Below are 27,033 nucleotides of genomic sequence, written 5' to 3'. Positions count from 1 at the left end.
CACTGTGCTACCGTGCCACCCATAAAGCGCACAACTCCACATAGGCAATTCACCAAACCATAAAACAAGTAAACTCTATTAAAAAAGGGTGCAAGACATTTTCCCCAGTTAGACTCCTCCTTCCATCTTCAGCCTGGCTTGGGTTGGGAGCTACGCCTCAACTTGAACTTCTAGCTACTGATGGCTAATTCTGACTGTTTGAAAGAGATGCTTCTTGAGAGTTGCTTTCATCCTTTGAGGAACAAATTGACAGCACATACTCTAATACATTACAAACAAATGTTTCTCTTTCTTTCTCCCCTTCTTCTATAACTCTCGACCTCCGTGTCTTTATCTCTCTCAGGATATGCCATGGAAGATGCGCCGGTCTCAGAAAGTGGACATGTCGGCTCGATTAGAACTACAATCGGCACTCGATGCAGAGATCCGAGCCAAGCAGGCAATCCAGGATGAGCTTAATAAGGTCAAAGCAGCCAGCATATCTACTGAGTGGTGAGCTCACTAAATAGATAAAGAAATGTGCAAAGTAAGAAGTGCCTACTTTTCTCTGTTACGGTTCAGCTTTCTCCCAATACATCTTTGACCTGTAGTTGACAAGACGGTTTCCATAAGTAAATCGAGCAAGTTGTGCCTGAGACCGTATTCCCAGAATTAAAAATTACCCTTTCATTGTACCGTCGGCCACTGGAGATGGTGCTGGATCCTGACACTTTTAAGAGGGAGAAAACCCCAGAGTGTGCAAGGTCATAATCATAGAGTCATACAGCACAGAAAGCCCATCGATCTGCACCGGTCTGAACAACCAGTGAACTATTCTAATCTCATTTCCCAGCACTTGGCCCATAGCCTTGTATGCCTTGGGATCACAAGTATGCATCTAAGTACTTCTTAAATGTTATGAGGATCTTTGCCTCCACTACCCTTTAAGGCTGCGAGTTCCAAACTCCCACCACCCTCTGGGTAAATACCAGTAAACCTCCTGTCCCTGACTTTAAATCTCTGCCCCCCTGGCCATTGATCCCTCCACCAAGGGGAAAAGTTTCTTCCTGTCTACTCTATCTATGCCCTTCATAATTTTATACATCTCAATCATGTCCCTTTCAGCCTCCCCTCCTCCAAGGAAAACAATCCAAGTCTATCCAATCTCTCTTCATAACTAAATCTGTCCAGCCCAGGCAACATCCTGGTAAATCTCCTCTGCATCCTTTCCAGTGCTATCACATTCTTCCTATAATGTGGATTCCAGAACTGCACACAATACTCCAGCTGTGACCTAAACAACATTTTATAAGGTTCCAGCATTACCTCCCTGCTCTTAAACTCTATGCCTCGGCTAATAAAGGCATATGCCTACTTTTTAAAAAAAAATATTTTTATTCTGCTTTTTCACATTTTCTCCCAAATTTGCACCCACCAACAATAAACAATAAGCAGCAACGAATATAATATCAATCCCCATATTAACAACAACGATCCCATCCTCCCACCAACGCCCAAACAACGGCCCGCATGTTAATATAAACAAATAACAAAAGGGAATTAGGAATCACCATCATTAACACGTACAGTCCCTCTCCCCCGAACCCTCCCAACTACCCCCCCCCCCCCCCCCCCCCCCAACTAATGTTCGATGTTATCCAATTCTTGAAAGTGCATAATGAATAATGCCAATGAATTGTAGAACCCCTCCATCCTTCCCCTCAGTTCAAACTTAACCTTCTCAAGAGTCAAGAATTCCAGCAGGTCCCCCCGCCACGCCAGGGCACAGGGTGGAGAGGTTGCTCTACATCCCAATAGGATCCGCCTTCGGGCGATCAACGAGGCGAAGGCTACAACATCTATCTCCACACCCGTTTCCAACTCTGGCTGGTCCGGTATCCCGAATATGGCCTCCCGTGGGCCTGGTCCAGTTTCACGTGCACCACTTTAGAGATTACCCTAAAAGCCTCCTTCCAGTAATCCTCCAGCTTTGGACAGGACCAAAACATATGAACGTGATTTTAGGGTCCCCCTCCCGCAACGTTCACACGCATCTTCTACCCCCTCAAAGAACTGGCTGATCCTGGCCCTTGTGAAGTGTGCCCTATATACCACCTTCTGCTGTATCAGCCCCAACCTTGCGCATGAGGTGAAGGCGTTCACTCTCCGGAGCACCTCATACCAGAACCCCTCCTCCATACCCTCTCCCAACTCTTCCTCCCACTTTGCTTTGATCCCTTCGTGGTGCCTGCTCCTCTTCCAAAATAGCCCCGTAAACCGCAACACTACCCTCTTCTCCAGTCCCCCTGTCGTCAACACCTCCTCCAGCAATGTGGAGGCCGGCTCCACCGGGAAGCTCTGTATCTCCTTCCTGGCAAAATCTCGAACCTGCATGTATCTAAACATTTCCCCCTGCTCCAGCCCTTACTTCGCTCCCAGCCCCTTCAATCTTGCAAAACGACCCCCAAGAAACAAATCTTTTAGTATCTTAATCCCCCTCTCCTCCGATTTCCAAAAATTTCCGTCCCACTTCCTTAGCACAAATCTGTGGTTCCCCCAAATCGGCATTTCCCTTGACCCTGCCCCCAACCCGAAGTGTTGGCGAAACTGCCTCCAAATCCTCAATGAAGCTATTATCACCGGACTCCGAGTATTTCCCCGGGGCCTTCAGGAGCGGCACTGTTGCTAGCGCCTTCAATCCCGACCCCCTACACAAACTCTCCCCCATTCTGACCCACTGGGAATCAACCCCTCTGACCCAACTCTGCATCTTCTCCACATTCGCCACCCAGTAATAATACATCAGGTTCAGAAACCCAAATCCCCACCTCCCTTCTCCTCTGTAGTAGCGCCTTTCTAACTCTGGCCAGACATATGCATTCTTAACCACTGTATCCACCTGCTCTGCTACCTTAAGGTACATACACACCAAGGTCCCTCTGATCCTCGGTGCTTCCCAGGGTCCTGCCGTTTATCATGTATTCCTATGCCTTGTTTGTTCAGTGCATGTGCATCATCTCACACTTAACTGGATTGAATTCCATTTCCACTGATCAGCCCAGCTGACCAACCCGTCTATCTCCTCTTGTAATCTTAGGCTATCCTCCTCACTATTTAGTACCCCGCCAATTCTCGTATCATCTGCAAACACACTGATCAACTCTCCTACATTCATAGCTAAATCATTTATATGAACGCAAACAGCAAGAGCCCCATCACTGATCCCTGTGGGACCCCACTGGACACAGGCTTCCAGTCAGAAAAACAACCCTCGACCATCACCTTCTGCTTCCTGCCACTCAGCCAATTTTGAGTCTAATTTGACAAATTTCCTTGGACCCCATGGGCTCTTACCTTCGCTATCAGTCTCCCATGCGGAACGTTATTAAAAGCCTTGCTGAAGTCCAAGTAGACTATGTCAAATACATTGCCCTCATCTGCAAACCTGGTCATCTCTTTGAAAAATTCAATCACGTTGATCAGACATGACCTCCCCTAACAAAACCATGCTGACTGTTCTTGATTAATCTCTACCTCTCCGAATGCACATTAATTCTGTCTCAGAATTGCTTGCAATAGTTTCCCCACCACTGAGGTTAGACTGACGGCCTGTAGTTCCCTGGTTTATCCCTTCCTCCCTTCTTGAATAATGGTACCATATTGGCTATCATCCAGTCCTCAGGCACCTCTCCTGTGGCCAGAGAGGAATTGAAAATTATTGCCAGCGTCCCTGCTATTTCCTCCCTTGCCTCTCTTAGCCTGGGATACAATTCATCTGGCCCTTTCCATTTTTAAACCTGCCAACCACTAAGAACCTCCTCTCCTGTCTATGTTAATCTCTTTAATTTTATTACAGTCCTTCTCCCTGATTTCTGTACCCACACCGTCCCTCTCACGGGTGAACACGGACACAAAGTATTCATCTGGAATCCTACTTACATTCTTCGGCTCCACACACAAATTACCACTCTGGTCCTTAATGGGCCTTACTCTTTCCCTAATATCCTTTTACCCTTAATGTACATGCAAAACAACTTAGGAGTTTCCTTTATTTTACCTGCCAGTGTCCTTTCATGTCCCCTTTTTGCTCTCCTAATTTCCTTTTTAAGTTCCCGCTTGCACATTCTATACGCCTCTCGGGCTTCTGCTGTTTGAGCCCTCGATATGTGCCATAGGCCTCCCCTTTTTTCCTGATCCAATGCTATATATCCCTCGATATCAGGGTTGAATGGATTTGTTGGTCCCACTCTTTTTATTGATTGGAAAATGTTGGCCCTATACTCTCCCTATTTCCTTTTTGAATGAGGCCCAATTTTCTGTCACGGATTTAACTAACACTGTCTGCACCCAGTCCACTCTGGCCAAATCATATCTGATCTTATTCAATTTGCCTTCCCCCAGTTTAATGCTGTGATCTCAGGCACATCCTTGTCCTTTTCCATAAAAATCGTGAATTTAACCAAGTTATGATCACTGTCTGCAAAATGCTCCCCCACTGATACTTCAACCACTTGCCCAGCTTTGTTACTGAAAATTAAGTCCTGGACCGCCCCCTCTCTTGTAAGACCTTCTACTTACGGGTTTAAAAAGTTGTCCTGGATGCATTTTAAGAATTCTGCTCCCTCTAAACCTTTCACACTATACCTATCCCAGTTAATATTGGGGAAAGTTGAAATCCCCCACCACCACTACCGTATTACTTTTATACTTCTCTGAAATTTGCCTACACATCTACTTTTCTATTTCTCTTAGACTGTTAGGGGGCCTATAGAACACTCCCAGCAATGTGATTGCTCCTTTTTGGTTTTTACATTCTACCCATATGGCTTCAGTTAATAATAATCTTTATTGTCACAAGTAGGCTTACATTAACACGACAATGAGGTTACTGTGAAAAGCCCCTAGACGCCTCCTGTTCGGGTACATGGAGGTAGAATTCAGAATGTGCAATTCACCTAACAAGCACATCTTTTGGGACTTGTGGGAATAAACCAGAGCACCCGGAGGAAACCAATGAAGACACATGGAGAATGTGCAGACTCCTCACAGACAGTGACCCAAACCAGGAATCTAACCTGGAACTCCGGCGCTTTGAAGTAACAGTGCTACCGTGCCACCATGGTTGAAGAGCCTTCTAAGATGTCGTCCCTCCTTACTGCTGTAATTGTTTCCCTGATGAAAATTGCAGCACCCCCTCTTTTACCTCATGCCCTATCTCGCCTGGAGATTCTGTATCCTGGAATATTGAGCTGCCAATCCTGCCCTTCTCTCAAACCATGTCTCAATGATAGCAATGACATCGTACCCCTATATTTTAATTTGTGCCCTCAATTCATCTGCCTTGTTCGTCAGACTCCTTGCATTAAAATAAATACCATCCAATTTTGCCAAACTCCCTTGTGACTGGTCTAGATGTTCTATGCATTCCTGACTCCCTTGATGTCTCTACTAATTTTGGCTGTGCATCTATCCCTGCTGAGCGTTCACTCAGGAACCCAGGCCCATGCCAAGTTCATTTAAACCCTCCCAATAACACTAGCACACCTTCCCGCAAGGACACTGATCCCGAAATTACTGGAAGCACTATATTTAAAACAATAAAGCTAGAATTATTTCAGGTGTTTAAGAATATATTTCAAAATGTATTTCCTGCATGTCTTGGAAAGGGACCTGTGTATGAATGAAACTTCCCCTTGAATACCTTTACACGAGGAGAACGTGCAGACTCTGCACAGACAGTGACCCAAGCCGGAAATCGAACCTGGGCCCTTGAGCTACGAAGCAACAGTGCTACCCACTGCGCTACTGTGCCGCCCATAATCAGTGCCACCCATAAAAGTATCAGTAAACCTTTGCTTGATAAAGTGTCCTGCAGAACTAATGTTTATAGATCTGCTAATATGAAGTAGAGCATGTGGCGTGTGTCACTGTAGGAAATCATCAAGATAAAAGTGCTGAACTGGGGAATAGCTAATTGTTGTGATTCTGTGAAGGAGACTAGCAGTGGGTCAATTTAAAAAGTGATTCCGGGATAAAACGAGCAAGAGAGCAAAGGAAGGCATTTGGGGAAGTGAGATTTTGGGTGTAAACATACATATTCCTTTGAAGGGAAAAAGAAGAATGTGCTAATATGAACTAAATGAAAAATAAAATAAAAGTTTAAAGAGGTCGGACAAACTGATATAGGCCAATGATTTGGGATTTGAAGAGTCAGACACAGAGACATGAGACAACCCATTCAGAAGCTCAGGAGTAAGTCCTCTTAGGCCAATCTCCATTGAGCATCTGAACTATTGAATAGGCCATCTGGCCCCTCGAGCCTGCTCCGCCATTCAATGAGATCATGGCTGATCTTTTGTGGACTCAGCTCCACTTTCCGGCCCAAACACCACAACCCTTTATTCCTTTATTCTTCAAAAAACTATCTATCTTTATCTTAAAAATATTTAATGAAGGAGCCACAACTGCTTCACTGGGCAAGGAATTCCATAGATTCACAACCCTTTGGGTGAAGAAGTTCCTCCTAAGCCCAGTCCTAAATCTACTTCCCCTTATTTTGAGGTTATGCCCCCTAGTTCTGCTTTCACCCGCCAGTGGAAACAACCTCCCGCATCTATCCGATCTATTCCCTTCATAATTTTATATGTTTCTATAAGATCCCCCCCACATCCTTCAAAATTCCAACGAGTACAGTCCCAGTCTACTCAACCTCTCCTCGTAATCTAACCCCCTCAACTCTGGGATTAACCTAGTGAATCTCCTCTGCACACCCTCCAGCGCCAGTATGTCCTTTCTCAGCTAAGGAGACCAAAACTGAGCACACTACTCCAGGTGTGGCCTCACTAACACCTTATACAGTTGCAGCATAACCTCCCTAGTCTTCAACTCCATCCCTCTTGCAATGAAGGACAAAACTCCATTTGCCTTCTTAATCATCTGTTGCACCTGTAAACCAACTTTTTGCGACTCTTGCACTAGGACACCCAGGTCCCTCTGCACAACAGCATGTTTTAATATTTTATCATTTAAATAATAATCCCTTTTGCTGTTATTTCTACCAAAATGGATAACCTCACATTTGTCAACATTATATTCCATCTGCCAGACCCGAGTCCATTCACTTAAATTATCCAAATCCTTCCGCGGACTTCCAGTATCCTCTGCACTTTTTGCTTTACCACTCATCTTAGTGTCGCCTGCAAACCTGGACACATTGCGCTTGGTCCCCAACTCCAAATCATCTATGTAAATTGTGAACTATTGTGGGCCCAACACTGATCCCTGAGGGACACTACTAGCTACTGATTGCCAACAAGAGAAACACTCATTAATCCCCACTCTTTGCTTTCTATTAATTAACCAATCCTCTATCCATGCTACTACTTTACCCTTAACGCCATGCATCGTTATCTTATGCTACAACCTTTTGTGTGGCACCTTGTCAAAAGCTTAGTGAAAATCCAGATATACCACATCCATTGGCTCCCCGTTATCTACTGCACTGGTAATGTCCTCAAAAAATTCCACTAAATTAGTTAGGCACGACCTGCCCTTTCTGAATCAATGCTGCGTCTGTCCAATGGGACAATTTCCATCCAGATGCCTCGCTATTTCTTCCTTGATGATGGATTCCAGCATCTTCCCGACTACTGAAGTTAAGGTAACTGGCCTATAATTACCCGCTTTCTGCCTACCTCCTTTTTTAAACAGTGGTGTCACGTTTGCTAATTTCGAATCCGCCGGGACCACCCCAGAGTCAAGTGAATTTTGGTAAATTATCACGAGTGCATTTACAATTTCCCTAGCCATCTCTTTTAGTACTCTGGGATGCATTCCGTCAGGGCCAGGAGACTTGTGTACCTTTAGCCCCATTAGCTTGCCCATCACTACCTCCTTAGTGATAACAATCGTCTCAAAGTCCTCACCTGTCATAGCCTCGTTTCCACCAGTCACTGGCATGTTATTTGTGTCTTCCACTGTGAAGACCGACCCAAAAAACCTGTTCAGTTCCTCAACCGTTTCCTCATCTCCCATTATTAAATCTCCCTTCTCATCCTCGAAGCACCAATATTTACCACACTTTTTTGTTTTATGTATTTGTAGAAACTTTTACTATCTGTTTTTATATTCTGAGCAAGTTTACTCTCATAATCTACCTTACTCTTCTTTATAGCTTTTTTTGTAGCTTTCTGGTGCCCCCTAAAGATTTCCCAATCCTCTAGTCTCCCACTAATCTTTGCCACTTTGTATGCTTTTTCCTTCAATTTAATACTCTACCTTATTTCCTTAGATATCCACGGTCGATTTTCCCTCTTTCTACCGTCCTTCCTTTTTGTTGGTATAAACCTTTGCTGAGCACTGAAAATTCGCTTGGAAGGTTCTCCACTGTTTCATAGATTATCATAGCATTTACAGTGCAGAAGGAAGTCATTCGGCCCATCGAGTCTGCACCGGCTCTTGGAAAGGGCACCCTACCCAACGTCAACACCTCCACCCTATCCCCATAACCCAGTAACCCCACCCACCACTAAGGGCAATTTATCATGGTCAATCCACCTAACCTGCACATCTTTGGACTGTGGGAGGAAACCGGAGCACCCGGAGGAAACCCACGCACACACGGGGAGGATGTGCAGACTCCGCACGGACAGTGACCCAAGCCGGAATCGAACCTGGGACCCTGGAGCTGTGAAACAATTGTGCTAACCACAATGCTACCATGCTGCCCTGTTCCTCAACTGTTTCACCATAAAGTATTTGCTCTCAGTCTACCTTAGCCAGCTCTTCTCTCATCCCATTGTAATCTCCTTTGTTTAAGCACAAAACACGAGTGTTTGATTTTACCTTCACCCTCCATCTGTATTTTAAATTCCACCATATTGTGATCGCTCCTTCCGAGAGGATCCCTAACTATGAGATCCTGAATCAATCCTGTCTCATTACACAGGACCAGATCTAGGACCGCTTGTTCCCTCGTAAATTCCATTATATACTGTTCCAGAAAACTATCGCGGATACATTCTATAAACTCCTCCTCAAGGCTGCCTTGACCGACCTGGTTAAACCGATCGACATTTAGATTAAAATCTCCCATGATAACTGCTGTACCATTTCTACATGCATCAGTTATTTCTTTGTTTATTGCACGCCCCACCGTAATGTTACTATTTGGTGGCCTACAGACTACTCCTATCAATGACTTTTCTGCCTTACTATTCCTGATTTCTACCCAAATGGATTCAACCTTATCCTCCATAGCACCGATGTCATCTCTCACTGCTGCCCAGATGTCATTCTTAAATAACAGAGCTACACCTCCCTTACCATCCACTCGGTCCTTCCGAATAATTTGATACCCTTGGATATAAAAACAGAATTTTTAAGCCGGTATCAGAAAGGTAACTGTTTCGTGCAGTTTTCCAGGTGAGAAAAAGGGGGCAAGGATGTTGGACTCGGTCAAGGAGTAGATTTATGTGAAGTTGGGAGAATTCAACACTGGAGGTGCAAGTCCCCTTGGGTTTGAATGACCTTTTCCTGCCCCGGATTCTTCTAATGTCCATACTGAAGGATGGGATTGTTTGGCTGAACTCGCTCCATTTAGCGGTTTACCTGGTCCTTTTTCTCAAAGGTTGCTTTGCTCTTGTTCCAGCAAATTGCAAGACGGTGAGAAGCGGAACCTGGAGCTACTGACTGAGATTGAAAAACTCAAGAAGGACATGGAGGAAATGAAAACAGAAAAGGGTATGGGCACACAGGGCAGTTGTCTACAGATCTTACTCGTGCTTCAATATGCTTTCATCATGCTTCTTGGAGATACTTAATATCTGCAATTCTTTTGTCACGTTATATAAATTAAACAATGGTGCAACGGGGGTAGTCTAGATTCTGGATACACTATAATCCTCTATTGTATGATTAAAAAATAGGTCCAGAGTCTCGTACTGAGCTAATTCTTGGTGATGGTTAAGGGTCACCTGTTGAGCTGCTAACTGGAATTGGTGATGGTTTAGGGTCGCATGGTGAGCTGGTAACTGGAATTGGTGATGGTTAAGGGTCACATGGTGAGCTGGTAACTGGAATTGGTGATGGTTAAGGGTTGCATGGTGAGCTGCTAACTGGAATTGGTGATGGTTAAGGGTCACATGGTGAGCTGGTAACTGGAATTGGTGATGGTTAATGTCACAAGGTGAGCTGCTAACTGGAATTGGTGATGGTTAAGGGTCGCATGGTGAGCTGGTAACTGGAATTGGTGATGGTTAATGGTCACATGGTGAGCTGGTAACTGGAATTGGTGATGGTTAAGGGTCACATGGTGAGCTGGTAACTGGAATTGGTGATGGTTAAGGGGCACATGGTGAGTTGCTAACTAGAATTGGTGATGGTTAAGGGTCACATGGTGAGCTGGTAACTGGAATTGGTGATGGTTAATGGTCACATGGTGAGCTGCTAACTGGAATTGGTGATGGTTAATGGTCACATGGTGAGCTGCTAACTGGAATTGGTGATGGTTAATGGTCACATGGTGAGCTGCTAACTGGAATTGGTGATGGTTAAGGGTCACATGGTGAGCTGCTAACTGGAATTGGTGATGGTTAATGGTCACAAGGTGAGCTGCTAACTGGAATTGGTGATGGTTAAGGGTCACATGGTGAGCTGGTAACTGGAATTGGTGATGGTTAATGGTCACAAGGTGAGCTGCTAACTGGAATTGGTGATGGTTAAGGGTCACATGGTGAGCTGCTAACTGGAATTGGTAATGGTTAATGGTCACATGGTGAGCTGCTAACTGGAATTGGTGATGGTTAAGGGTCACAAGGTGAGCTGCTAACTGGAATTGGTGATGGTTAAGGGTCACATGGTGAGCTGGTAACTGGAATTGGTGATGGTTAAGGGTCACATGGTGAGCTGGTAACTGGAATTGGTGATGGTTAATGGTCACAAGGTGAGCTGCTAACTGGAATTGGTGATGGTTAATGGTCACATGGTGAGCTGGTAACTGGAATTGGTGATGGTTAATGGTCACATGGTGAGCTGGTTACTGGAATTGGTGATGGTTAATGGTCACATGGTGAGCTGCTAACTGGAATTGGTGATAGTTAAGGGTCACATGGTGAGCTGGTAACTGGAATTGGTGATGGCTGAAGTGACAATTCTTAAAAATACATGCAAATAAATTGAATCCTAGGCTTAGTAATTTTCCATTTTTATGATGGTTAATGTGCAAGTACTGCAGCAAGTAACTCACCTCCTGACTCCCCACAGCGTGTTCACCGTCTACAAGGCACAAGCCAGTAGTGTGATGTAATACTCTCCATTTGCCTGGATGAGTGCAGCTCCAACAACACCCAAGAGCAGCCCGCTTCATTGGCACCCCTTACACAAACATTCAAACTTCCCACCACCAACATACAGTGGTAGCCGTGCGTAACATCTACAAGATGCACTAAAAGAACTCACCAAGGCTCCTTAGACAGAACCTTCCAAACCCATGGCCAGTACCCTCTAGAAGGACAAGAGCAACAGACACATGGGAACCCCACCACATGGAGGTTCTCCAAGTCACTCACCATCCTGACTTGCAACTATATCGCTGTCCCCTCTTTCATCATGAGGTCAAAATCCTGGAATTCCCGCTCTATGTATCTATGCCACACGAACTGCAGCGGTTCACAAAGGCGGCTCACCGCCATCTGAAGGGCAATTAAGGATGAGCAATAAATGCTGGCCTAGCCAGCGAAGCTCACATCCCATGAATTGAATTTTTAAAAGTAGAACAATTATTAGAACTTGGCTTTGCAACAGGCTGCTACAGTACTTGGCACAAGAACCTGTTTGATCCGAATGAAATTTGAATGTTTCTTCTCAATTTTGCACCTCTTATTCTTTGGTTTTGTTCCATTATGCGTTAAGGTGACACATTTAGTGAACTGGAATCTTTCATTCGCTTTGTAATATTGTCTTTTAAACCATAAGTATTCCCCTTGCTTGGTTTAGTTGTGTCGAGTGGGTGTGTCAGGTTGCATAAGTTTTATGAAGACCTTTTGATCACAATCTAACTCAAATAGACAACAATCTTGGAAGAATGGTTTGCAGAAATTACTATTGTCCATTCACAAAATGGTCCAAGCGTCTATTCTATTTTGAAATATTGCAATTTGGTTTTAAATTTTATTGTTTTATTGGTATTTTTAAATGTCTTTCTTGTGGAATGGTGATAAATCGCAGGAGCTGAGGTTTAAGTGTAAAGACATCGCTCTAGCATGTGGTGTTCGCTCCTGTGGCCCTCTTGTTCAGGTGGAATGATCCCCCGGCAAAAGCATATGCTCAATATTTATTTGAAGTAAAAAAAACTTGCTGCTGTTTTTCTAGGCGTAAAGCACCAAGATTCACAGAATTCTTTCTTGGCATTTTTGAATACACCTGCCTCGCCTCTGGATCAATTCGAAGTGAGTAAATTAAATTATACAAGCATTTAATATGTTTGTAAAATTCCATTTCCCTCTTCGCCACAATCCCCCCCTTCTCCCCCCCCCCCCCCCCTGATCTAATCTGTTTATTTGCTTAGGTGATTTTTTAACCCTTTACTCAGTTCAATTGCTTTTGGTGTGTGGCTGAATGAGTGAGTGACATCATTAGTGAGTTAGCTCTAAAGGAGTTTCTCATCAATTTTAATTTAATTTCTTCCTTCCACCATGCCCTGCCCTCCATCCACACTGAATTCTGCTACTGTTGTACAATTGGGACTAGGATTCTCTGTCTTCTTCTTCTTCTTCATTGGTAGACTTTTGGAATGATGTAAGTTCAAAAGCTTTCAACCGATGAGCTGTACTCCTAGCTGAGAGACAACTCATTGGTTCACACAAAACAAAAAAACCCTGTCTGGAAAATACAGTCAATACACAGAAATCCACAAATGTCATTTCCAAATCTATACTTAACATTTCAAAATTAGTCTTCAATATGGAAACACCGGCATATACAGAACTGGAGCTCACCTCCCAGCTAGAAGCAAGCAGTTTTGGGGAATGATAAGGGGACTTATGAAGATGGGAGATGGTTTCAGAAAGCAGGACTGTCAGCATTTGCCTTGCTCAAATCGCAATAATTCAATTCTCACCACCTAACTTTGTTCTTGACAATCGTAGGGTAACCTGTGGCCTAGGCAATAGATATGGTAGTGTAGTGATTGTGCTATTGAAGTTCCCAATGGAATGTTCTGAAATTTAATTAAATAAATCTGATAATTGTGGACTGCTGCTGCAGATAAAATGCTCATGTATGCCCACGGACTGTTGTAATAACCCAATTGGTTCAAGAAAGGAAACCCGCCACCCTTAGCCAGTCTATTTGCATGTGATGACTAATGGCTGCATCTGAGTGCCCTGTGGAATAGCCTATCAACTCGCTCACCTGTAAAGATAATTATAAAAACTATTTAAAATAATTATTTTTACACATAAGAACCAGGAGTAGGCCATCTGGCCCCTCGAGCCTGCTCCACCATTCAATGTGATCATGGGTGATCTTTTGTGGACTCAGCTCCACTTTCCGGCCCGAACACCATAACCCTTAATCCCTTTATTCTTCAAAAAACTATCTATCTTTATCTTAAAAGCATTTAATGAAGGAGCCTCTACTGCTTCACTGGGCAAGGAATTCCATAGATTCACAACCCTTTGGGTGAAGAAGTTCCTCCTAAACTCAGTCCTAAATCTACTTCCCCTTATTTTGAGGCTGTTCCCCCTAGTTCTGCTTTCACCCGCCAGTGGAAACAACCTGCCCGCATCTATCCTATCTATTCCCTTCATAATCTTGTATGTTTCTATAAGATCCCCCCTCATCCTTCTAAATTCCAACGAGTACAGTCCCAGTCTACTCAACCTCTCCTCGTAATCCAACCCCTTCAGTTCTGGGATTAACCTAGTGAATCTCCTCTGCACACCCTCTAGTGCCAGTACGTCCTTTCTCAAGTAAGGAGACCAAAACTGAACACAATACTCCAGGTGTGACCTCACTAACACCTTATACAATTGCAGCATAACCTCCCTAGTCTTAAACTCCATCCCTCTAGCAATGAAGGACAACATTCCATTTGCCTTCTTAATCACCTGTTGCACCTGTAAACCAACTTTTTGCGACTCATGCACTAGCACACCCAGGTCTCTCTGCACAGCAGCATGTTTTAATATTTTATCATTTAAATAATCCCTTTTGCTGTTACTCCTACCAAAATGGATAATCTCGCATTTGTCAACATTGTATTCCATCTGCCAGACCCTAGCCCATTCACTTAGCCTATCCAAATCCCTCTGCAGACTTCCAGTATCCTCTGCACTTTTTGCTTTACCACTTATCTTAGTGTCGTCTGCAAACTTGGACACATTGCCCTTGGTCCCCAACTCCAAATCATCTATGTAAATTGTGAACAGTTGTGGGCCCAACACTGATCCCTGAGGGACACCACTAGCTACTGATTGCCAACCAGAGAAACACCCATTAATCCCCACTCTTTGCTTTCTATTAATTAACCAATGCTCTATCCATGTTACTACTTTCCCCTTAATGCCATGCATCTTTATCTTATGCAGTAACCTTTTGTGTGGCACCTTGTCAAAGTCTTTCTGGAAATCCAGATATACCACATCCATTGGCTCCCCGTTATCTACCGCACTGTTAATGTCCTCAAAATATTCCACTAAATTAGTGAGGCACGACCTGCCCTTTATGAACCCATGCTGCGTCTGCCCAATGGGACAATTTCCATCCAGATGCCTCGCTATTTCTTCCTTGATAATAGATTCCAGCATCTTCCCTACTACTGAAGTTAAGCTCACTGGCCTATAATTACCCGCTTTCTGCCTGCCTCCTTTTTTAAACAGTGGTGTCACATTTGCTAAGTTCCAATCTGCCGGGACCACCCCAGAGTCTAGTTAATTTTGGTAAATTATCACTAGTGCATTTGCAATTTCCCTAGCTATCTCTTTTAGCACTCTGGGATGCATTCCATCAGGTCCAGGAGACTTGTCTACCTTTAGCCCCATTAGCTTGCCCATCACTACCTCCTTGGTGATAACAATCCTCTCAAGGTCCTCACCTGTCATAGCCTCATTTCCATCAGTCACTGGCACGTTATTTGTGTCTTCCACTGTGAAGACCGACCCAAAAAACCTGTTCAGTTCCTCAGCCATTTCCTCATCTCCCATTATTAAATCTCCCTTCTCATCCTCTAAAGGACCAATATTTACCTTAGCCACTCTTTTCTGTTTTATATATTTGTAGAAACTTTTACTATCTGTTTTTATATTCTGAGCAAGTTTACTCTCATAATCTATCTTACTCTTCTTTATAGCTTTTTTAGTAGCTTTCTGTTGCCCCCTAAAGATTTCCCAGTCCTCTAGTCTCCCACTGATCTTTGCTACTTTGTATGTTTTTTCCTTCAATTTGATACTCTCCCTTATTTCCTTCGATATCCATGGTCGATTTCCCCTCTTTTTACCGTCCTTCCTTTTTGTTGGTATAAACCTTTGCTGAGCACTGTGAAAAATCACTTGGAAGGTTCTCCACTGGTCCTCAACTGTTTCACCATAAAGTCTTTGCTCCCAGTCTACCTTAGCTAGTTCTTCGCTCATCCCATTGTAATCTCCTTTGTTTAAGCACAAAACACTAGTGCTTGATTTTACCTTCTCACCCTCCATCTGTATTTTAAATTCCACCATATTGTGATCGCTCCTTCCGAGAGGATCCCTAACTATGAGATCCTGAATCAATCCTGTCTCATTACACAGGACCAGATCTAGGACCGCTTGTTCCCTCGTAGGTTCCATTACATACTGTTCTAGGAAACTATCGCGGATACATTCTATAAACTCCTCCTCAAGGCTGCCTTGACCGACCTGGTTAAACCAATCGACATGTAGATTAAAATCCCCCATGATAACTGCTGTACCATTTCTACATGCATCAGTTATTTCTTTGTTTATTGCCTGCCCCACCATAATGTTACTATTTGGTGGCCTATAGACTACTCCTATCAGTGACTTTTTCGCCTTACTATTCCTGATTTCCACCCAAATGGATTCAACCTTATCCTCCATAGCACCGATGTCATCCCTTACTGTTGCCAGGATGTCATCCTTAAATAACAGAGCTACACCACCTCCCTTACCATCCACTCTCTCCTTCCGAATAGTTTGATACCCTCGGATATTTAACTCCCAGTCGTGACCATTCTTTAACCATGTTTCAGTAATGGCCACTAAATCATAGTCATTCACAATGATTTGCACCATCAACTCATTTACCTTATTCCGAATACTACGAGCACTCAGGTGAAGCACACTTATGTTGGCTTTTTACCTCTGTTCTGAATCTTAACACCTCGATCAGTAACCTCTCCTAAGTTACATTTCCTCTTAACCTTTCTCCTAATTTTCCTTGTCGTTGAACCCATATCTTCATGTAACAACCTGCTGCGTCGCTTACCATTAATGTTTTCACTTCCCGTTTTATTCCTTTTAGTATTCCTGGTCCTATTCACTGAGCTCCCCTCAGTCACTGTACCTTGTACTGTCGTCCTTTTTGATTTTTGACTATGGCTTCTCTGCCTTACACTTTCCCCCTTACTGCCTTTTGTTTCTGTCCCTGTTTTACTACCTTTCAACTTCCTGCATCGGTTCCCATCCCCCTGCCACATTAGTTTAAACTCTCCCCAGCAGCTCTAGCAAACACCCCCCCCATGGACATCGGTTCCAGTCCTGCACAGGTGCAGACCGTCCGGTTTGTACTGGTCCCACCTCCCCCAGAACCGGTTCCAATGTCCCAGGAATTTGAATCCCTCCCTCTTGCACCATCTCTCGAGCTACGCATTCATTCTATCTATCCTGACATTCCTACTCTGACTAGCTCGTGGCGCTGGTAGCAATCCTGAGATTACTACCTTTGAGGTCCTACTTTTTAGTTTAACTCCTAACTCCCTAAATTCAGCTTGTAGGACATCGTCCCGTTTTTCACCTATATCGTTGGTGCCTATGTGCACCACGACAGCTGGCTGTTCACCCTCTCCTCCCCCCCCCCCCCCCCCCCAGAATGCCCTGCAACCACTCCGAGACATCCTTGACCCTTGCACCAGGGAGGCAACATACCATCCTGGAGTCTCGATTGCGTCTGCAGAACCGCCTTTCTATTCCCCTTACACTTGAGTCCCCTATCACTATAGCCCTGCCATTCTTCTTCCTGCCCAGCTGCGCAGCAGAGCCAGCCATGGTGCCATGAACCTGGCTGCTGCTGCCTTCCCCTGGTGAGCCATCTCCCTCAACGGTATCAAAAGCGGTATATCTGTTTTGCAGGGAGATGACATGAGTGGCTTGTTAGGTTATTTCAGAGGACAGTCAGATATAAAGTGACCTAACCATTCTCAGAGCAACTGGGTGTGATATGGTACGAATTAAGTAATGGCATGATGGGAAAACTGGTCAATGGGAAGACTGGTCAAACTGTTTGATACAATGTAAGAACGGCTGAAACTCCTCATTCCAGCTCACCAGGCGCATGTGAAGAAAGCTCACAGTTCACCAGACCCCTGTAAGAAATGCTGCCCTAACCATTTCAGATTGTAAGACTGATAAGGTCAACTCTGCATAACCTGAAGTCTGAAAAGATCAGCGAAGGTCGAGCCATTCCAAAACACCGGACCTCGGCAACTCCTGATAAAACTAACTCGTCATAACCCAGGGCCATAGGAATTAAACAAGATAAGTTCAGGAAGAAATAATTCTATTCCGACCTTTCAATGTTCCCTCCAAGGACAAGATAATGGTATGAGTGATGTGACCAAAAAAGGTCTGTTCTATGCTTCCATTTGTATTTCCGATCAAATTCCTGACTATACTGTTGTGTCACAATCTTGAAAATGATCATGTATAAATATTGAGCTAATTCTCTGCGAAAGCGCGGAACTTGCGAAAGACTCAGCAGTTTTGTTGACTGCTCTCTGACTTCAAGTTTCAGTCAATACTGCATGCAGTTGTTTTGAAAATAAATGTTGTTATTCTGTCTTAACGAGTGTGTTGAACCTTTCTACTACAGAAGTGGGAAAATATTGACTTTAGCATTTGGCGCAAGCGAGCAATTACCAATATCCTGAGTGAATTCCGTGGGGGACTGAAGAAGTGATCGAGCCAAACCCGGAGGAAAGAGTAGGACGCCGGTACAAGGTAAGATTAACCTTGGTCTTTCTCTCTCTCGGATTGGTGGTTCGACCCCTCATCCCTGATGGGAGTAACTAAACAGGTGACGGTGCTCGAATCTAAATTGTATTGTTAGTGGAGTACTCCGGGTCAGGGACCCCAATTGTGGTTAGCCTTAGGTCAGGAACCTCTTGTTATACAGGCTTAAGTTTGGGCCAGGGACCCTGCAATTTGATTTGGTACCAGGGATTTTTTTTTTGATCATTTTTTGTTGCCAGGGGCACATTTTACTGACATTATGGGACAGAGTTTAGACAAAACCGGAGGCAATTCCCCATTATTTTTATGTGCTCCGAAAACCCTTCTCAAGAACGTAATTTCCGGAGATTATCTGCAGCGCTGAACAATAAATTGGGTAATGATATTTGGCCACTAGGGGGCACTTGGAACTACGATAATTGCATTTCGGCTGAGGAAATTATTTGGCAGAAAAACGCCGGCTTCAAATGGAAATTTTTAATTTCAGAGTGGAAGAAACAATCCACTAACCGCCACGAACACACACTATTAATGAGTTGGAGAGATAACGCACGTAGAAAAGGGATTGATGATTGTGTGGATGGTAAAGCAAAAAATTGGGAGACTTTAAAATTGCAATGTGAACTTTGGGATAGAAAGCATAAACAACAAGGCAAAAATAAAAAATCTCCAGCTAATAGGCAGGAAGGGCTAGCCCATCAGATGAAACGAAAGGAGGATCCTCCCAGTTGCTCTGGCATGCCGATGTTTCCCTATTCAGGCGATACGGAAGAGGAGGAGGATTTGACCCCTGGACCCCACCCTCATCCTGCACTACCCGCCCTACAATTCCACCGTCCCAAGTCCAGACTCCTCCTTATGCCCCCCCCAAAAAATGTTTAAATTCCTGGTACCAAATCAAATTGCAGGGTCCCTGACCCAAACTTAAGCCTGTATAACAAGAGGTCCCTGACCAAAGGCTAACCACAATTGGGGTCCCTGACCCTAAGTATTCTACTAACAGTACAATTTAGATTCGAGCACTGTCACCTGTTTAGTTACTTCTGTCAGGAATGAGGGGTCGAACCACCAATCCGAGAGAGAGAGAGACCAAGGTTAATCTTACCTTGTGCCGGCGTCCGTCTCTTTCCTCCGGGTCTGGCTCGATCACTTCTTGAGTCCCCCACGGAATTCACTCAGGATATTGGTAACTGCTCGCTTGCGCCAAATGCTAAAATCAATATTTTCCCGCTTCTGTAGTAGAAAGATTCAATACACTCATTAAGACAGAATAACAAACTTTATTTTCAAAACGACTGCATGCAGGTCTGGCTGAAACTTGGAGTCGGAGAGAAGTCAACAAAACTGCTGAGTCTTTCGCAAGTTCCACGCTTTCGCAGAGAATTAGCTCAATATTTATGCATTATCATTTTCAAGGTTGTGTGACAACAGTATAGTCAGGAAATTGATCGGAAATACAAACGGAAGCATAGAACAGACCTTTTTTGGTCACATCACTCATACCATTATCTTGTCTTTGGAGGGAACATTGAAAGGTCGGAATAGAATTATTTCTTCCTGAACTTATCTTGTTTAATTCCTACGGCCCTGGGTTATGACGAGTTAGTTTTATCAGGAGTTGCCGAGGTCCGGTGTTTTGGAATGGTTCGACCTTCGCTGATCTTTTCAGACGTCAAGTTATGCAGAGTTGGCCTTATCAGTCTTACAGTCTGAAATGGTTAGGGCAGCATTTCTTACAGTGGTCTGGTGAACTGTGAGCATTTTTCACATGGGCCTGGTGAGTTGGAATGAGGAGTTTCAGCCGTTCTTACATTGTATCAAACAGTTTGACCAGTCTTCCCATTGACCAGTTTTCCCATCATGCCATTACTTAATTCGTACCATATCACATGGGGATGGACAATAAATCCAGCCATATTTGAAGATCAAGTTTAAAAATCACGGATCACATTCTACAAACACAGATAATATTCAGAGGAAAAATAATTGAAAAACAGTAGAACCTGGGAGTGGTTCTTTTCCCCATGCAGTTACAAATTTAAGATCAACATTTTCATTGATACAGAATCAATTGCACATTTACTGAAGCTAGACAGATAACCCCAACAATCTTAGCTATACATGATATTTTAAGGACTACGGCACATGTAGCTCCTGAGTTTCTATCTTTAACAATCGTTGACTCAGTGCTTAAAATTTACAGCTAAAAAGTATCTTCCACACTTTGCATGCAGCCACAATAATCTGGAATACTGGCGACAGGTGGCACAGTGGTTAGCACTGCTGCCTCACGGTGCTGAAGACCCTGGTTTGATCCCGGCCTCGGGTCACTGTCCGTGTGGTGTTTGCATATTCTCCCCGTGACTGTCTCACCCTCACGATTCAAAGATGTGCAAGGTAGTGGTTTGGCCATGCTAAATTGCCCCTTAATTGGAATTTTTTTTTTAATGGAATACTAGCGACAGGGGCCTAAAGGGACAAGCCAGGTCAACAGCAGATCATCCCTGACTTGTTAAACCTGTATAAAACACTGGTTCGGTGTCAACTGGACTATTGCCTCCAGTTCTGGGCACCACACTTGAGGAGTGGTGTGAAGGTAGAGAGGGTGCAGGAAAGATTCACAAGTATGGTTCGAGGGCTGAGGAACTTCAGTGACGTAGATAGATTGGAGAAGTTGGGACTGTTCTCCTTGGAGAAGAGAGGGTTGAGAGGTGATTTGATAGAGATATTCAAATTCATGAAGGGTCTGGACAGCGTAGACAGAGATGAACTGTTCCCAGTGCTGGATGTATTTGGAACCGGAGAGCACAGATTTAAGGTAATTGGCAAAGGAGGAGCAATGGTGACATGAGGAAAAACTTCATGGAGCAAGTTGTTGAGATCTGGATTGCACTGCCTAAGATTGGGGAAGCAGGTTCAATTGAAGCATTCAAACCAAAATTGCATCATTATCTGAAAAGGAAAATTGTGTAGGGTTGCAGGGGAAACCATAAGACATAGGAGCAGAAGTATGCCATCGGCCCATTGAATCTGCTCTGCTGTTCAATGAGAAAAGGCAGGGGTGTGGCACCAGGTCAACTGCTCTTTTATGGGGCCAGCACAGATATGATAGGCCAAATAGCAGCCTCCTGTGGTGTAACCATTTCATGATTCAATGCTCTAGTCCAGTCTTTGAACCTTTAGGCAAATTATTATAACACAGACGAACAATCTCAAACAATGTAACATTGCATATAAATTTAAACCCAAAGTGTGCATTGACCGTATTTTATTTTTTAGGTCCCTGTGAGTGTGGCCCATCCTGTAGTATTTTAGGTTTACCTTTTGTAGTACTGTGTTTTGATGCATATTAATGAACTCTAGTTGACAGAATAAAGCAACTGGTTTTGATGTGCTGATGGCACTATTAATGAGCAGTTGTGCAGAATTGTACTGCAAGGTCATTGACCTGATTGTTTCTCTTCCTACAGACGCTTTCTGAACTGCTGAGTATTTCTGTTTTTATTTCAGATCCCCAAACTTCTGCAGTAATTTGCTTTTGTACAGTATATGTGTTTTCCTTGGATAGCTTTGTCCTCCTTAAATGCTAAACTCATAAAAGCATGATGAATTGATCCTTGATTTCCCAATTGCAAGATGCTGGGTGAGATAACATCAGTAGTTAATTTTTCACCCAGTTCTGCACACTGTGCACTGTGAACCTCTATTGGCAATATTTCTGGGTTAATTAGATTGAAGAAAGTAATGTTATTGATATGAATAAGTTAAGGGTTGTAACTATTAGAAGGGTGCGGCAAGGCAGTGACTTGATCAGCTTGTAATATGTATTTGCTTAGTGCTGACCCACAAGAATCACTTCTTGTTCCAGTGGCCATGATGTGGAGATGTCGGCGTTGGACTGGGGTGAGCACAGTAAGAAGTCTTACAACACCAGGTTAAAGTCCAACAGGTTTGTTTGGAATCACTAGCTTTTGGAGCACAGCTCCTTCATCAGGTGACTTCAGATGAAGGAGCTGTGTTCCGAAAGCTAGTGATTCCAAATAAACCTGTCGGACTTTAACCTGGTGTTGTATGACTTCTTACTATTCCAGTGGCACCTAAGCTCCACTCCATCTTGTTGGGAAGAATGCCTCCCTAAACTCAGCATATCAAAAACCAAACTGTTGGGGAGGATGAGTTGCTTTTGAATGCAGACCAGTCATGATTTTATGGAACAGCGGAGAATACTCTCGTGCCTCGAAGAGTTGGAGTAATTTGTTAGCATGGATAGGGAATTGGTTAACAGAAAAGTAGCAAAGATTAGGGATGAATGGAACATTTTTAAACTGGCATACTGTAACTAGTGGAGTGCCACAATGATCAGTTCTGGGGCCTCAATCTATGTTAATGACTTCGATGAAGAGGCAGAGAATAAAGTACCTAAGTATGTTGACAATACAAAGCTAAGAGGAGAGTACAGAGAGGCTGTAAAGAGACCTCGATAAGTGAGTGGGCAGCAAGGTGGAAAATGAGTTATAATAGAGCAAGTATGAGTTTATTCACTTCCACTGTCAGAATTGAACATTTTAAATTTTTTAAAAGGGGCAAAATTTGTAACTGCTGATCTTCAGAGGAGCTTGGATGTACTCGTACAAAAAAACACAAAGTTAGCTTACAGGTACAACAAACAATTGGGATGGCAAATGGCATTTTAGCCACTATTGCAAGGGGACAAGAATAAAGAAGGATTTGCAACAATTGTACAGGCCTTTGGTGAGATCACATCTGGAAGAGAATGTGTGGTTTTGGTCTATATATTTATGCAAGGATATACTTGCATTGGAGGCAGCGGTTGACTGGCTGGGAAATCTAGAACAGGGCAAGGTGACGATCATTTAGAACTGAGAAATTTGTTCAAATAGTTCTTGGGTAGTAGAGAATTTGAGTACTGCTGAATAATGACATTTTGTCAAAGCTTTTCATCTTTCCTTCATCAGGGCACTCACTACAATACTAATCTCAGGGAAAAGAACTATCTTATAGTGTAAGAAGAGAGTGCTGCTTGTTTGCCAAGTGAATTTTGGTAGAAATGTTGCCATGGAGAATATATATGTTAGTGGTGACTGACAGTTAACTGCCATAAATTATTCAGAGAGTTTACAGCTGGGAAAGAGGCTCTCCAGCCCATTGTGTCTGCGCCGTCTATCAAGCACCTCATAATCGTAATCTTTATAATTGTCACAAGTCGGCTTACATTAACACTGCAGTGAAATTACTGTAAAAATCCCCGAGTCGCCACACACCGGCACCTGTTCGTATACACTAAAGGAGAATTCAGAGTCCAAATTACCTAACAGCACATCTTTCGGGACTTGTGGGAGGAAACTGGAGCACCCGGAGGAAACCCACGGGGAGAACGTGCAGACTCCGCACAGACAGTGACTCAAGCCGGGAATCGAACCCGGGACCCTGGCGCTGTGAAGCAACAGTGCTAACCACTGTGCTACCCTACCTATTTAGTCTAATCCTAGTTTCCAGCATGTGGTCCACAGCCTTGTATGCTATGGCGTTTCAAGAGCTCATCTAAATACTTCTTAAGTGTTGTGAGGATTCCCGCCTCTACCACCTTTTCAGGCAGTGAGTTCCAGATTCCCACCACCCTCTGGGTGAAAATGCTTTCCGATCACAGATCACGTCTATTGTTGGAAACTGGTTTGAGTTTTGTAAGTACTTGATGGTTGGATACAGTCTGTACCTTGTCCCTTGTGAACAAAGTCTGGGGCATCTATTTGGCACGATCCATCTGCCTTTGGTACCGCGCCCTACATATCTTGGGCAATGCCTTGACCAATCAGAATCTAGCTGCCTGGTTTAAAATGTTCAAACAATGCTTAGCAGTTAACGGTCAGTCACCATTAACTGTTGGCAAGGGACTTCCGGTAGCGGCCATAACCTGCTAGGTCACGCGAACGGCAGCTCCCGCCGGGACCTGTGTTTTGGGCCGCTAAAGGGAGTGGCGGCAGCAATTGACAGGAGGGACCGGCGTGGGAACGGGCGTGGGAGAGCCCCCCCCCCTGCTGGTGCATGGAGAGGATCAGGAGCTGAGCCGGCAGACGTGCGAACCCGGGGGAGAAGGTCTGGGAGGACAAAATGGCGTCCGGAGAAGATCGGGAGGTGTGGGCCCAGTGGGCCAGAGAACAACAGGAGTTCCTTAAAAACTGCTTCATGGAGCTGAAAACGGGGATGCTGGCCTCCATGGAAAGAATTGTGGTGACCCAGAAGGCGCAGGAGAAGGAGATCAAGGAGGTGAGGAGGAAGGTGGCGGAGAACGAGGACGAGATCCTGGGCCTGGCGGTGGAAGTGGAGGCGCATGAGGCGCTCCATAAGAGATGGCAGGAGAGGCTGGATGACCTTGAGTGCAGGTCTTGGAGCCACAATCTGCGGATCCTGGGCCTTCCTGAAGGAGCGGAGGGGGTGGATGCGAGCACGTACGTGACCACAATGGTGGGACGCTGATGGGAGCGGGGGCCTTCCCGCGGCCCGTGGAGCTCGATGGGGCGCACAGGGTTCTCGCCAGAAAGCCGAGGGTAAACGAGCCACCGAGGGCGATGGTGATACGGTTTCAACGCTTGACAGACCGGGAGCGAGTCCTGCGGTGGGCGAAGAAAGAGCGGAGCAGTAAGTGGGAGAATGATGAGATCCGAATTTACCAGGACCTGGGAGCTGAGCTGGCAAGGACGCGTGCAGGTTTTAACCGTGCGAAGGCGGTCCTCCATGGTAAAGGGGTGAAGTTTGGGCTCCTGCACCCGGCGAGACAGTGGGTAACATACCAGGACAGGCACCACTATTTTGATACCCCAGACGAGGCGTGGTCGATCATCAGGCAGGAGAAGCTGGACCTGAACTAAGGGACTGTTGTATGGGGGTGAAATGTGCGGGTGGGGAGGGACCGAAGGGGGGACAGCGGGTAAAGCGTAAGTTTATGGGCATGTCTGCCCTAGTTTGGTTGGGTGTTTTGTTGTTCTGCTTGTTTTCCAGGTGTTTTGTTTTCCAGGTTTTCGGTGCTAGGGGGCGGGAAACGCCTGGGACGGGCTGTCTGGCGCACGGGGAGGTCCCAGATGGCGCTTGCCCCTCCACCCTGCGGGGTAGGGTGGCCCGAAGGAGGCAGCAAGTTAAGGGTTGGTATATAGAGGCGGGAGCGGCTGGGGTCAGCATGGGTGAGCTGACTCACGGAAGCACAATGGGAGGTAACCAGAGCTAAGTGGATGCTTGGCAGAGGGGGTGGGGGGTGGGGGGGGGGTGCTGCTTTGCTGACTGAAGGGGAACCAGGTGAGGGGTCTGGATGGACAGTCGGGCGGGAGACCGCCGGGGGGAGAGCTGGAGGAGGGAGGCGGGGGCACGCGGGTGGCCGAAAAAGGGAGATGGCTAGGAGGCGGGATGGGGGGTGGGGGTTAACCCCCCGACCAGGCTGATCACCTGGAACGTGAGGGGCCTGAATGGGCCAATCAAGCGGTCCCGCGTGTTCTCGCATTCTAAGGGGTTGAAGGCGGACGTGGCCATGTTGCAAGAGACGCACTTAAAGCTCGCGGACCAGACGAGGCTGAGGAAAGGATGGGTGGGACAGGTGTTTCACTCAGGGTTACACTCCAAGTCCAGAGGGGTGGCCATTTTGTCAGTAACCGAGTGGCGTTTGAGGCGGGGAGCATCGTGGCAGACAAGGGGAGTAGGTATATAATGGTGAGTGGCAAGCTGCAGGGGGCCTGGGTGGTGTTAGTGAATGTATATGCCCCAAACTGGGACAATGCAGACTTTATGAGGCGCGTGTTTTGGAGATAAGTCACCTAATAATGGTCTTGGATCCGAGCTTGGACCGTTCCAAGTCCAGAACGAGAAAGAGGCCGGCGGCAGCCAGGGCCTTGTGGGAGTTCATGGGCCAGATTGGGGGAGTGGACCTCTAGATGTTTATGCGGCCAAGGACAAAGGAGTTTTCCTTTTTCTCCCGTGTCCATAAAGTCTATTTGCGAATAGACGTCTTTGTGTTGAGTAGGGCGTTAATCCCGAGGGTGGAGGGGGTTGAATACTCGCAGTCTCGGACCATGCCCCGTACTGGGTGGACCTGCGACTGGGGGCGGAACGGGATCAGCGCCCTCTCTGGTGACTGGATGTGGGGCTGCTGGCGGACGAAGAGATGTGCGGGCGGATAAGGAGGAGTATTGAGAACTATGTGGAAGCGAATGACACAGGAGAGGTGACGGTGGCAGTGGTTTGGGAGGCTCTGAAGACGGTCATTTGGGGAGAGTTAATCTCCGTTAGGTCCCATAGAGAGAAGAAGGAGAGGGAGAGACTGGTGGGAGAAATACCCGGGGTGGATAGGGGGTACGCGGAGGCCCCAGAGAGGGGGCTGTTGAACGAGTGCCGGAAATTACAGGCGGAGTTTGACTTGCTGTCCACGGGGAAGGCAGAGGCGCAGCTGAGGAAAGCGAAGGGGACAGTGTATGAGTATGGGGAGAAGGCGAGTAGGATGCTGGCGCACCAGCTGCGCAGGATGGAGGCTGCCAGAGAGATTGCGGGCTAGGGAAGGCAACATGGTGCTGAGCCCAGAGAGGGTGAATGAAGTCTTCAGGGAGTTCCACGGGAGGTTATACGAGTTGGAACCACTCGGGGAGGGGGAAGGGATGAGGCAGTTCATGGACCGGTTGAGGTTCCCAAGGGTGAAAGCAGAGCGGGTGGAGGGACTGGGGGCCCCGATTGAGTTGGAGGAGGTAGTCAGGGGGCTGGCAGGCATGTAGACGTGCAAGGCCCTGGGCCCGGATGGCTTCCCCGCAGAATTCTAGAAGAAGTTCTCGGAGCT

At 45.5% G+C, this 27,033-nt stretch overlaps 1 protein-coding gene across 9 annotated transcripts in view; it reads left to right on the top strand.

Annotated features, from left to right (window-relative positions):
• LOC140411160 (serine/threonine-protein kinase MRCK alpha-like) overlaps positions 1-27,033 on the top strand; it is a 900,765-nt gene that overhangs the window by 656,739 nt on the left and 216,993 nt on the right. For all 9 annotated transcript variants that reach the window (XM_072500231.1, XM_072500235.1, XM_072500230.1 and 6 more), the window contains 3 exons: positions 344-492; positions 9,629-9,720; positions 12,349-12,425. In XM_072500231.1, the coding sequence (XP_072356332.1) occupies positions 344-492; positions 9,629-9,720; positions 12,349-12,425 (318 nt within the window). The remainder of the gene's footprint in view (positions 1-343; positions 493-9,628; positions 9,721-12,348; positions 12,426-27,033) is intronic.

Source organism: Scyliorhinus torazame, chromosome 4 (assembly GCF_047496885.1).
Source record: "Scyliorhinus torazame isolate Kashiwa2021f chromosome 4, sScyTor2.1, whole genome shotgun sequence".
In the NCBI taxonomy this organism is placed as follows: Eukaryota; Metazoa; Chordata; class Chondrichthyes; order Carcharhiniformes; family Scyliorhinidae; genus Scyliorhinus; species Scyliorhinus torazame.
This window is presented reverse-complemented; position numbering and strand designations above follow the sequence as displayed.